General features: G+C 43.5%; 1 protein-coding gene and 1 pseudogene across 3 annotated transcripts in view; both read right to left on the bottom strand.

Moving 5' to 3' along the window:
- SNRNP40 (small nuclear ribonucleoprotein U5 subunit 40) overlaps positions 1–13,730 on the bottom strand; it is a 53,110-nt gene that overhangs the window by 6,268 nt on the left and 33,112 nt on the right. Inside the window, exons 9-10 of one of the 2 annotated variants that reach the window (XM_033227391.1) lie at positions 8,469–8,572; positions 6,530–7,052 (exon numbers count right to left, since the gene is read on the bottom strand). In XM_033227391.1, coding sequence (XP_033083282.1) covers positions 7,003–7,052; positions 8,469–8,572 — 154 coding nt within the window. In that variant the 3' untranslated portion in view covers positions 6,530–7,002. Of the gene's footprint in view, positions 1–6,529; positions 7,053–8,468; positions 8,573–13,730 lie in introns of those variants that run through there. The other variant, XM_033227390.1, reaches the window with a different exon arrangement.
- On the bottom strand, positions 10,128–12,395 carry LOC117092977 (annotated as a pseudogene). Its single transcript, XR_004440985.1, has 2 exons — positions 10,749–12,395; positions 10,128–10,591 (listed from the first exon to the last, which is right to left on the bottom strand). The product of XR_004440985.1 is annotated as a transcription initiation factor IIA subunit 2-like (transcript).

The raw sequence follows: 13,730 nt of genomic DNA, 5'->3' as shown, positions 1-13,730 counted from the left end.
TATGTTTGAAAAAAAATTTTTTTTGAGATGGAGTCTCGCTCTGTCACCCAGGCTGGAGTGCAGTGGTGCGATCTCAGCTCCCTGCAAGCTCCGCCTCCTAGGTTCACGCCATTCTCCTGCCTCAGCCTCCCGAGTAGCTGGGACTATAGGCACCTGCCACCACGCCCGGCTAATTTTTGTATTTTTAGGGAGACAGGGTTTCACCGTGGTCTCGATCTCCTGACCTCGTGATCCGCCCGCCTCAGTCTCCCAAAGTGCTGGGATTACAGGCGTGAGCCACCAAGCTTGGCCTATATTTGAAAAATTTTAAAGTAAAAAGTTGGAGGATCACAGATTCAAGGTAAAATTTATTTAAAAAAAACTTTTTTTTGAGACAGGGTCTCATTCTGTCATCCAGGCTGGAGTGCAGTAGCGCAAACACGGGTCACTGCAACCTCAACCTCCTGGGCTCAAGTGATTTTCCCACCTCAGCTCCCAAGCAGCTGGGGCTACAGGTCCAGGCCACCACGTTCAGCTAATTTTTAAAAAAATTTTTTTGTAGAGATGGGTGGGTGGGTGGGGGGGTCTCGCTTTGTTGCCCAGGCTGGTCTTGAACTCCTGGGCTCACGAGATCCTCCCACTTTGGTCTTGCAAAGTAGTAGGATTACAGGTGTGAGCCACCAGGCCTGGCCAAGGACAACTTTTTTTTTTTTTTTTTGACACAGAGTTTCACTCTTGTTGCCCAGGCTGGAGTGTAATGGCGCAATCTCAGTTCACCACAACCTTTGCCTCCCAGTTCAAGCAATTCTCCTGCCTCAGCCTCTCAAGTAGCTGGGATTACAGGCATCTGCCACCATGCCTGGCTAATTTTGTATTTTTAGTTGAGATGGGGTTTCTCCATGTTGGTCAGGGTGGTCTCAAACTCCCGACCTCAGGTGATCTGCCCACCTCAGCCTCCCAAAGTGTTGGGATTATAGGCGTGAGCCACCATGCCCGGCCAAGGACAACTATTAATAAGTAAACAGGACAAGGCTCTGGCACTCCACTAGGAAAGATTAAAACTTTCCGAGCCTGTAGAACAGTGGTTCTCAAACTTGCACCAGAATCACCCAGATGTCTTGCTAAAAGACAGACTACTGAACACTTTACGCCCCCAAAATTTCTTGAAGGAGAAGTTAACTTGGCTTTATGCTGCCCTCCTGATTCTAGTTCTAGCCATGGCCAGCACCAGTGTTCTCAGCCTTGACTGCATACTGGAATCACCTAAGGAAGCTTTAAAACTTGATGTCAACCTCAGAGATTCTTATTTATTTTAATTTTTTTTTTTGAGACGGAGTCTCACTCTTGTTGCCCAGGCTGGAGTGCAGTGGCGCCATCTCGGCTCACTGCAAGCTCCACTCCCGGGTTCACACCATTCTCCTGCCTCAGCCTCCCGAGTAGCTGGGATTACAGGCATCAGCCACCACACTCTGCTAATTTTTTTTGTATTTTTAGTAGGGACAGGGTTTCACCATGTTAGCCAGGATGGTCTTGATCTCCTGACCTTGTGATCCGCCCACCTTGGCCTCCCAAAGTGCTGGGATTATAGGCGTGAGCCACTGTGCCTGGCCAGAGATTCTGATGTAATTGGCAGGCCTTGGTGGGGCACTAGAAACTGTACTTCCAAGAAGTTCTCAAGTTGCGGATGCTGTTGGTCCAGGAATCCCACTTTGAGAATCACTGCTCTAGAGCAGGATTTCTCAAAAGTATCACTCATGACATTTTAAAGCGGTTAATTCTTTGAGCGTCTCTGGCCTCTACCCAGTATATGTCTGTAGCACCCCGCTAGATAGCTCCAGACATTGTCAAATTGTTTCCTGGGAGGCAAAATTGCCTGAAGTTGAGCAGCACTGCTCTAGAAGATCTAAGTTAAAAAACAATGCAAGAGTCTAGGTGGGTTGCAGTGTCAATTGAAGAAAATAAGTTGAAGCCTAGAAGAAAGAGTTCGGGACAACCCAGGGCTTAATGCAGAGGATGGGAATCCATGTAGGCTTCTTTCAGAGAAGCATCACTATGTGTCTGGGGTTGAGAGACAACTCATCAAAGGGGAGGCTAAGAGCTCAGACCTGGCATCATTTGGTTCCACAGGAACAGGGCTGTCCATTTTAAGTCAGGTCCCTCCCTCTGTCCTGGGACATCAGCTGTCAAGCCCCAAAGACTCTTGGGAAAAGCAATCCTGTCCTAACCCAAATGGCCTGACAACCTTTCTTTAAGGCTCAATTGCCTATGGCTCCAAATTGCTCAGAGCTCTCTTTTACCTCAGTTTCCCATTCTTCTACTTTGAGATGTTAATAAGCGGCAGATCAGTCTATTAGTAAGAAGTAAATGCTCTAGTTTTGTTGTAAAGAAGCAACTCTGGTAAGCCTTTAGACCTGTTCTTTCCAGCTACTAACTAGATCCAATCCCTGAAAAAGATTGTTCTTGTCTTTGAAACCAGCAACTCTGCCTATTACCTATTTACTTGAAATAGAAGACAACGTCTGGAGGCTTGGATCTGCTTCCCTACAGGACTCATCCTTGCATAACTTCACTAGACCCATGAAGGTCTCCAGGGATTAGCTTCTATAACCTGAAAAGGGATCGACCATCCCTGAACAACCAGGGGAAGACAGGATCAATTTTTGTTTTGATGGGCTGGCTTGTAAATAAACTGTTTTTAAGGGTTTAGGACTGAATGGGATTAGGGCTACTGACTAGGAGAAAAAGTAATTATATCAAGGAGGCCAAAAAAAAAATGGAAAAATAACCTGAAAATCCACCTCCCTGAAAATTCAACCCACAAAACTCAGCCACGCAGCAAAAAAGAAATTTGGCTCTTTAAGTGCCAACAGGATTAAGTGCTAGAGATTGTAGAAGTCATAAAGGGAAATTAACTGAAAACCAGAGATGCCATTACTCATTCGGGAGCAATCTATCTCTCCCAAATTGAGAATACAATCTGCATCCTCTGGGGATCTTTTATACTCAAATCTTTATTCCCCAGGCTGGGGCTTCTATTTTCTTCAAATTCTAAATGGTGCTGCTATTTCCTGCTAATGGCTTCTATCCAGTCTCTTGACGAAGGCACCTGGGAGGGGACCGAAGGTGAGGTTAGAGGAAAGCCCCTGCAGTCTCCAGGGTCTTGGCTCTTCCCAATCACTGCCACCTTCTCAAGGGATTGGTAGGCTTTTAAAAGGGCAGTGTCCAGGTTGAAGCCCTGTTGTATTCCAACCCAAGAAAAGATGAGGGTGGGTGGAAGGGACTGGACCAGTTTTCAAGTACAGGTTGAATATCCCTTATCCAAAATACTTGAGACCAGAAGTGTTACAGATTTTGGATTTTATTACTTTTTTTGAGACAGGATCTTACTCTCACCCAGGCTGGAGTGCATTGGCAGGATCTTGGGTCACTGCAGCCTCCACCCACTGGGCTCAAGTGATCTTCCCACCTCAGCCTCCCAGGTAGCTGAGACTATAGCTGCATGCCACCACGCCTGGCTAATTTTTGTATTTTTTGTAAAGACAGGGTTTTGCCATGTTGTCCAGGCTGATCTCAAGCAATCCTGGGCTCAAGGAATCTTCTCACCTTGGCATCCCAAAGTGCTGGGATTATAAGCATGACCCAATTTCTGAATACCTGCATATATATAATGAGGTATCTTGGGACCCAAGTCTAAACACAAAATCCTTTTGTTTTATATATACCTTATACACATAGCCTGATAATTCTGTAAAATATTTTAAATAGTTTGTGCATGAAAGTTATTATTATTATTACTTTTTGGAGATGGGGTCTCACTCTGTCACCCATGCTGGAGTGTTTTGGCATGAACATAGCTCACTGCAGCCTTGACCCCCTGGGGTCAAGCGATTCTCACCCCAATCTTCCAAGTAGCTGGGACCACAGGTGTACACCACCACACCCGGATAACTTTTAAATTATTTGTAGAGATGAGGTCTTGCTATATTGCCCAGGCTGGTCTTGAACTCCTGGGCTCAAGTGAACCTCCCACCTCAGCCTTCCAAAGTGCTGGGATTACAGGTGTGAGCCAGTGTCCAGCTGGAATAAACTTTTGAGTGCAACCTGTCACATGAGATTAAATGTGGGATATTCCACTTGTGGCATCATACGGACCCTCAAAGTTTAAATTTTGGAGCATTTAGGATTTTGGATTAGGCATGCTGATACAGTTTGGATAGCTGTTCCCTCCAAATCTCATGCTGAAATTTGATGCCCAATGTTGGCGGCAGGGCCCAGGTGGAGGTATTTGGGTCAAGGGGGTGTATTCCTCATGAATGGCTTGGTGTCCTCTTTGTGGTAGAGTTTTCATGGGCTATTTATAAGTACATGGCACATCTCCTCCTCTTTTGCTCCTTCTCTTGGCATGTGATACACCTGCTCCCCCTCTGCCTTCCACTATGATTGGAAACTTCCTGAGGTCCTCACCAGAAACAGATGCTATGCTAGTGCCACCCTTCTTGTACAACCTGCAGAACTGTGAGCTCAATAAACTTATCTTTATAAGTTACTCAGCCTCAGGTGTTTCTTTGTAGCAATGCAAAATGGACCAAGACAGATGTTCTACCCGTATGTGGACCTGGTGCTTAAAAGGATTAGGGAGTGTTTGGTGATACTGCTGGAAGTGTGAAAATCAGCTTGCATACTATCTTTGTCCAAATCTCTCATGGTTAAAGGTGTAACCAAATATATATATATATATATATATATTGCTCAGACCAGAAATCTGAAAGTCACTATTCCCTTTGGAGATTCTACCATACTATGTATATTAAAGGCTCTAAACAGTCCTGCAGTAAATAAACTAGCTTCACTTTATTTAACCTGGTCTTGGGCATGGGATATTTATGCACCAAAATATCTAACAAACTGTCTGAAAAACAGTGTTCTGTGCAATGCACTTTAGGAAACCTCAACCTATGGATCACATACATGAAGTACAAGCTTTCTAGGATTTGGCTTTTAATTCTGTAACTTTACTGTTTGCTGCTCCCCAACTCTAACCATTCTCAAGTTCTTTTTGGTTTATAAAATGTGCCACACTTTCAAGCTTGTGCCTGTTTTTTCCTGAAATGCACATGTCCTTTGTCCATCTGGCAAGCCCTACTCATCCTCCAAGTCCCAATCTAAGCATAATCACATAATCTGTGAAACTTCCTAAATGCTCCAAGGCAAAATAAGTTGTTTCCTCCTGTGTTTCCAGTGCACTTCATTCAAACTTTATTCACTGTATTAAAAGTAATTGGTTTGAAAGCTTTACCATCCTGCTGGTTCCTTCATTAATGAGTTGTATAAATCTTTGGCATGAATCTGAGATGGTTTTTTCTACTGGTGTGTGCACTTCTCAAGATGGCAAGGACAGTACCTTATCTATCTCTGTCTTCAGCAACCATGATCATGCCTGCCATATAACAGGGGTTGTTTGTTGAATGATGATGCCCCAAACCCAGGGCAGACAGCCTCTCTCTAACTTAAGATAAATAGATGATTCAGGTTTGTGAACCAAAAGTATAAAACCAAACAGGCTCAGAACAGGTTAGAACTGTGAAGATCTCTTTGTTCTGAGATAAGAGATTCAGAAAAAACACACTCTACTCCCTATTGCCAGATGAGATTCACTAGTGTCTATCTCTGTGCTGGGTGTAGTCACCCAGTGGTCCAGGGAGACGGTAACCTGTCTTAGTGGTAGCAGGCAAGTAACAGAATTTCTTAATGTCCCTGTCTGTTTATGCAAAGCCAGACAAGTAAACAGAATCATAAAGGTGTCTCAGATAATGTCATGGTTAAGTTGCACCCAAACATCCTCGTATTCCATTTGAGTTGAATTTGATGCAGCATTCTGACCAATGTCATTTCTACCAGCTGAGACTGCCCCAAATCTGCCCACTTTCAAGAGCCTGAGTATAGAGAATGCTGCTCAGAAAAGTTCTTTTGGCAGGAGGCAGAGTAAACACAGGCTCTGCTCATTAAAGATCAGGTGCAAGGACACAAAACAAAGTTTTTTTTTTTTTTTTGAGACAAAGTCTTGCTCTGTCGCCCAGGCTGGAGTGCAACGGCACAATCTCGGCTCACTGCAACCTCCGCCTCCCAGGTTCAAGAGATTCTCTTGCCTCAGCCTCCATAGTAGCTGCAATTACAGATATGCGTCACCACACCTGGCTAATTGTTGTATTTTTAATAGAGATCGGGTTTCACCATGTTAGCCAGGCTGGTCTTAAACTCCTGACCTCAGGTGATCTGCCTGCCTCGGCCTCCCCAAGTGCTGGGATTACAGGCGTGAGCCACCGCGTCTGGCAAAACCAGGTTCTTTTAGAACTTATTTATCACGTCTTGGCTGCTCTGCTTCTAGTAGGAAAAAAATATTGTTACTGATAAATAATTATTCTCTGTCATTTTCATGGAAGTGAGTAAACCTAGAAACACAGAAAAGGAGGGGGAAACAAGTGAACAGCTTCTTGGAAGTTTAAATGAACTGTATTCCGTGGCCACATTAAGCTCTACTCTGATTTATAGCAATCAAGCCTCAAAAAAAAAAAAAAAGACAACAATAATTCCAATCCACATGGCTCTTGTATAAAGGCATCTATTTGGCTTTTAATACAAAAGGACTTAGAGAAATACAGAAAGAAAATATCATACAAGTCAGTCTCACAAAAAAAAAAAAAAAAAAAAAAAATCCCAACCAACAAATTTGTCACATTGGGCCTGCATTAGAAAACAGGAAAAAAGAAAAAGAAAAAAAATAAAACAGTCCCTGAAATCTGGCAGGTGGTTTTTAGAGGCCACGGGGAGCTTGGGGAGCTTGCCTTAGTCATCCTGGTGAAATGGGACAGAAGTGGTTTTTGGAATATGGCTACCGCCTCCTGTTTCTTGCTAGCAATGGTCAACTGAAGGGAGGGTGCTAGCCTGGGCATCCAACATTTGATGTCAGTTATGCAGTCTGAGGTCTCAAAGACAAGTGGCCTTGGAGTCTTCCATTCCATATCTTCACTGAATCTCTCCCATATACAGTCTCTTGTCACTCGAAGCTGAGATAACTGAGGTAAAAAGAACAGAGAAGATACCTAGAAATAATGAAGGCTCAAGGAGACTTGGTGCTCAAGGGCTCTTGTGTCAAGAGCCAATTCTGGTATAAAAGAGCAGTTGGACTTAGCTTAAATTCCCTTCCTAAACACCATCCACAGGAAATTGTAGCCTGGCTTTTCAATCCAAGTCCTCTAATATCATGAGGATGACTGTATTATGGGAAATACATTATCAGACACTAAATACTGATGTCTCTTGTCAGTCAAACCCCAAGAGAAAGACTTTCCCAATCATTGTAGAAAAGAGGAGTCTACGGCTGTGCCAGTCATGTTGTAAATGTGCTTCTGCTTGTTATACTTAGTCCTGGAGAAAGTTACAGTTTCTCCTTTAATTCAAGGCTTAAATTATTTGGTTTAGCCAGCCACAAAATTTTAAGCTGAAATTTATATCCAAATATTAAGAAGAATCATTCTTGGTTGGGCGCGGTGGCTCACACCTGTAATCCCAGCATTTTGGGAGGCCGAGGCAGGCGGATCACCAGAGGTCAGGAGTTTGAGACCAGCCTGGCCAACACGGTGAAACCTCGTCTCTACTAAAAATACAAAAATTAGGCAGGTGTGATGGTGGGTACCTGTAGTCCCAACTACTTGGGAGGCTAAGGCAGGAGAACTGCTTGAACCTGGGAAGGCGGAGGTTGCAGTGAGCCGAGATCTTGCCACTGCATTCTAGCCTGGGCGACAAGAGTGAGACTGTCTCAAAAAAAAGAAAAAAAAAAAGTATCGTTCTTTTATCTAAATACATCATTGAAACAGACTTGATGGAAGTAAATTAAAAAAAAAAAAAATTAGACTTACCAACTTCCTTTTGAAATTAAGAAGAAAATAGAGCATTGCTCTTACCCTTACCACTTCTGACCAGTGGTGAGACTGTTATTGATACCCACATAAAGACTGTTTGCAGCTGGGCACAGTGGCTCACGCCTGTAATCCCAGCACTTTAGGAGGCTGAGGCGGGTGGATTACTTGAGGTCAGGAGTTCGTGACCAGCCTGACCAATATGGTGAAACCCCATCTCTACTAAAAATACAAATAAAAACAAAAAACAAAAAAAAAACAACCAAATTATCTGGGCATGGTGGTGGGTGCCTGTAATGCCAGCTACTTGGGAGGCTGAGGCAGGAGAACTGCTTGAACCCAGGAGGCAGAGGTTGCGGTGAGCTGAGATTGCACCATTGCTCCAACCTGGGCGAAACAGCGAGACTCTGTCTCAAAAAAAAAAAAAAAAAAACACAAAAAAACACACAAAACACCAAAGGCTGTTTGCATGGAAATTCACATAAAACAGACACCCACTTTTGCCTCTGTATTCCCAGGATCCCCACGGGGAGATTTCCAGTTTCCCTTTCCCCCTCATTGGGAAAGACTTACTGATGGGCTCGTCAGGGTGGAAAGCAACTTCGTTGATAGAGCCAGCATGGCCGGGCAGCTTATATAATATTCTCCTGCTTGTGGTATCCCACACGTACACAAACCTGTAAGGTATCATGAAAAGCAAGCGTAAGGCCTCCTAGAGCTGGGGGTAAGGCAGAGGCATGGCTTTTTAAAGGAAATGGAAGCAACAATTATTTACTTACCTTACATTTACTGAACCATGTTCTGGCTTTTAGAAACTAGGAATACAGAGTTTGAATAAGACATGAACTCAGCTCTTGAGCAATGGGGTGGAGAAATAAGAATAACTAAAAATATAAGCATTACTGGCATGTTTGAATACAAGCTTCTGAAATGGGAAATACCACAGGGAAGAAAAGAAAGGTCTTCCTGCAGACATCACACAAAAACCTTTTTCAGAGTGTCTAGTATAATTGGGCTACAGTTAACTTCATACTCATCCAGGAAGTCTAAAAGGTAACACAATTCATGGCAGGGTGGGAGCCTAGGCTGCAGATCCGGGTGAACATTTTCGTACTATATTCAAACAGAGCCCAGAGAAAGGACAGGAAGGGTCTGGTATATAAAATATTTATACTATTTGCTAACCTAACACTCGAGTCAAATTTTCCATTGAATTATCAGGCAGAAGGAATACTGAATTTAGAATGGGAAGGGGCCAACAGAAATCAGCTTGTCTAGGTCGGGTATGGTGGCTCATGCCTGTAATCCCAGCACTTTGGGAGGCCGAGGTGGGTGGATCGTCTGAGGTCAGGAGTTTGAGACCAGCCTGGCCAGCAAGGTGAAACCCAGTCTCTACTAAAAATACAAAAAATTAGCCAGGTGTGATGGCGTGTGCCTGTAATCCCAACTACTCGGGAGGCTGAAGTAGGAGAATTGCTTGAACTTGGGAGGCGGAGGTTGTAGTGAGCCAAGGCCGTGGCACTGCCCTCTAGCCTGGGTGACGGAGTAAGACTCTGTCTCAAAAAAAAAAGGAGAAAAAAGATACCAGCTTTTCTAAACTCCCTATTTTAGAGATAAGAAAACTGGGGCACAGTGACGTTTCCAAGGCAATACAGTTCATCAATGGCAAAACTAAAATTAGAACTCTTAAAGAAAAAAAAAAGCTGGCCGGGCGTGGTGGCTCAAGCCTGTAATCCCAGCACTTTGGGAGGCCGAGAGGGGCGGATCACGAAGTCAGGAGATCGAGACCATCCTGGCTAACACGGTGAAACCCCGTCTCTACTAAAAATACAAAAACTAGCCGGGCGAAGTGGCGGGCGCCTGTAGTCCCAGCTACTCGGGAGGCTGAGGCAGGAGAATGGCGTAAACCCGGGAGGCGGAGCTTGCAGTGAGCTGAGATCTGGCCACTGCACTCCAGTCCGGGCGACAGAGCGAGACTCCGCCTCAAAAAAAAAAAAAAAAAAAAAAAAAGCTTATTAGAGAATGTTCTTAGGAAGACAACATTTTTATTTGTCATTAAAAAAAATTATGAGGCTGGGCATGGTGGCTCACGTCTGTAATCCTAGCACTTTGGGGGGCCAAGGCTGATAGACTGCTTGAGCTCAGGCGCTTGAGACCAGCTTAGACAACATGGTAAAACCCCGTCTCTACAAAAAAATTAGCCAGGTGTGGTGGTGCATGCCTGTGGTCCCAGCTACTCGGGAGGCCAAGGTGGGAGGACTGATTGAGTCCAGCAGGTAGAGGCTGCAGTGAGCTGAGATGGCACTACTGCACTCCAGCCTGGGTGACAGAGTGAGATCCTGTCTCATGTTTTTTTCATGCTGTATAATAAAGGTAATGTAAGAGGCTACAGAGTTTTAAACTTCTTTCTACTGAAATACTCTGAATACTACTGAAAACTACTGAAATACCAAAATAACACAATGTAATTTCTGCAATGCTAGAATAAAAAAATGTTTACGTATCTCTTCAAAAGTGATGAATAGTAACAGAAGATGTCATAAAAATGTGATTTTTTTCCTATTCATTCGGTAGTATTACAGCCAGTATTTTTATCATCACAGGCCATAATTTTCACTTTATCCACTTTAATAAGTTCTATCACCTTTTGGAATTCAATATCATTGAATATAAAAGTCTACATATTATCACAGAATCTTTTTGTTTTTCTAAATTAATGTTTTTTTTTTTTTTTTGTAGAGACAGTGTCTTCCTATGTTGTCGAGGCTGGTCTTGAAATCCTCGCCTCAAGCGATCCTCCCGCCTTCGCCTCCCAAAGTGCTGGGATGACAGGCATGAGCCACCATGCATGGCACATGGCAGAATCTGTATGTATTTAGAGAGCCACTGAAATCAACTCTGTTCCTAACCCTCTGAGCCAAAATGATGCGTTTATAGCCTAATTAAACTGAAGTAAAACTTGAAGGGCAAGTTCAGTGAACTGCTGAGATTGTATGAGCTCATCTAGGCTCTCCTGAAGACTGTTTCCCAAAGTAGTACTTCTGTATAACTGATATGACATGGCTTAGGAAGAAGAAGTTGTTTTTCTTATTCAAGCTTGCCTTGATGCCCTGTGCTGAAGGCTTCCTGCCATGGAGCAGACAGAAGTGACCAGGAGCCCAGCAGGGGGTTCCTATGTTCCTGACCACTTCTTCAGCAGCCACAGAAACTACAGAGCTGAACCCAAGACTCTGGAGCTCTTAATATACTCCCGTATTTTACTTTCACTTAACTATCCATAAATATACTGGCTAAAAATAAAGGGTCTATTATCTTAATCTGATGAAGTAAAATTCATCTGTTGGTAAATACAAAGGGCTGGTGGTTTTGAAGCAGGTATTTAAAATTATTTACATATTTTGTTTTGTGCAATCAACAACTCACCAGTACTTGATCATAAAAATGGTACATTCACCAGTACTGGATTATAAAATGCCTAGTTCTAATCCAACATTACACTTTTGGTCTAAAATGCAAATAAATAAGAGCTTCTTAATTATACTTTTTAGCTGTCATCAGCTAGGCTCCATAGAAACTAAGCTCTGAGCAAGATGGAGGAGAAGCAGGAACTCCATCAGTCTAGACTCCTTGGCTCTGATACTCATGCCCTTCCTACTGTCTTCCTTCCTGTCATGCACAAAAAGGTGGTCCTCATTAATTCAATTATTGGCAGTGTGGCATAGTAAAAAAGTATGAGCTCTGGAGTCAGAAAGACTGGGGTTCAAGTCTCAGTGCAGCTATTTACTAGCTAAGTAAGCTTAGCTCAGAGAAGTTAAATAATTGCAGATCATTTAACTTCTCTAAGCTTCTTAGTTGCAATGATGGAGAAAATATTGATCTCATAATTTTGTTGAGAAAAATAATGAGGTAATATACGCAAAGTGCCTGGCACACAGAATTAATTATAGCTATTGTTATTACAAGTATACTCATCATCAAAACAGAATCTCATGAAGTCAATGGGCTGAATAAATCACTCTTGGCCAAGAGACTGGCCAGCCTTCCTGTAGTCTACAAGACTATATAGAGTTTCAAGTTTGAATAAGAGGAGGTGATCTCTAAGTTATTAGTTAGTAGAAAGGAGAAATTTGCCAAATTCAGGCCAAGCTGAAAAGCAGTTTTCTGAGGATACATTTCCCAGGCACATAAAAGACAGAATCTCAGATCTCCAAGGGTTTACACTTCAAGGCCTCACTCTTGATGGCTGCCAATTAGATGCTAAATTTAGAGGGGTTCCTTGCCCTCTCCTTACTTTGGCATGGCAACATTTGGCAGGAACTAGGAGCCTTATGTAACAGAGCTGCTTGTTGACTTGGGGCTAATTGGCGAGGTGGAGGTGGCCTGTCAAATCTGGCCAACCCCCAGCAGGTAGAAAGGGTAGGCTTTCCTCAGACCACGCTTCCACATGTGAAGTCTTTTTCTTTTTTTTTGAGACGGAGTCTGGCTTTGTCGCCCAGGCTGGAGTGCAGTGGCTGGATCTCAGCTCACTGCAAGCTCCGCCTCCTGGGCTTACGCCATTCTCCTGCCTCGGCCTCCCGAGTAGCTGGGACTACAGGCGCCCGCCACCTCGCCCAGCTAGTTTTTTGTATTTTTTAGTAGAGATGGGGTTTCACCATGTTAGCCAGGACGGTCTCGATCTCCTGACCTTGGGATCCGCCCGTCTCGGCCTCCCAAAGTGCTGGGATTACAGGCTTGAGCCACCATGCCCGGCCTTTTTTTTTTTTTTTTTAAAGAGATGGGGTCTTGCTCTGTTGCCCAGGCTGGAGAGCAGTGGTATGATTGCAGCTCACTATATCCTCAAACTACTGGGCTCAAGGGATCCTTCTGCCTCAGCCTACCAAGTAGCTGGGACTACAGGTGCGCACTACTATGCCTGGCTAATTTTTAAGATTTTTTTTTTATACAGACAGGGTCCTGTCATCTTGCCCAGGCTCATCTTGAACTCTTGGGTTCAAGCCATCCTTCCACCTTGGCCTTTCAAGAGTGTTGGGATTAAAGGTGTGCACCATGGATCACATGTAAAGTTTAAAGGTACAGTGGAGAGGGAAAGAGGAAAAAGACGATACTGTAATTCAGAAAGGGCCAATGCCAGAAATAAACTGCTCATCAGAGAAAAAAAGTATGTATATATAATTTAAAAATTTAATGACAGCCAGGCACGGTGGTTCACGCCTATAATCCCAGCACTTTGGGAGGCCGAGGTGGGCAGATCACGAGGTCAGGATATCGAGACCATCCTGGTTAACACAGTGAAACCCCGTCTCTACTAAAAATACAAAAAATTAGCTGGGCATAGGGGCGGGTGCCTATAGTCCCAGCTACTCAGAAAGATGAGGCAGGAGAACGGCGTGAACCCGGGAGGCGGAGCTTGCAGTGAGTGGAGATTGCACCACTGTACTCCAGCCTGGGCGACAGAGCGAGACTATGTCTCAAAAACAAACAAACAAAAAAATTTAATTACAAAAGAAAGATACACTCTTTCTGCTGAAAATTATGTAAAAATACTTAGGATAGTTCTTACTATATCAGAGTACGAGACATCTTAGTCTGTTTCTTAAAGTCTTCTCTAGTAACTTGACAACTTAAAATTCTTTAGCTTTCCCCCTTCTAGGCAGCTCTCTAAACCACTTGCACTCAAATAATCAATGTGATACTTTCACCTGGACTCTTTCTTTTTCCTCTAGAAAATACCTGAATACTTGTCCATTTTTCTTGGCATTAAACTTGTCAGGAGAAAAAAAAAAGCAGACTCTGGAATTTAAATATGTTCAGTATGATTCATTAATAGAAAGGTAT

The sequence above is a fragment of the Trachypithecus francoisi genome, unplaced genomic scaffold (assembly GCF_009764315.1).
Source record: "Trachypithecus francoisi isolate TF-2019V2 unplaced genomic scaffold, Tfra_2.0 Lachesis_group12, whole genome shotgun sequence".
NCBI classification, from domain to species: domain Eukaryota; kingdom Metazoa; phylum Chordata; class Mammalia; order Primates; family Cercopithecidae; genus Trachypithecus; species Trachypithecus francoisi.
The sequence above is the reverse complement of the archived record's forward strand: the minus strand, read 5'-3'. Positions and strand labels throughout refer to the sequence as shown.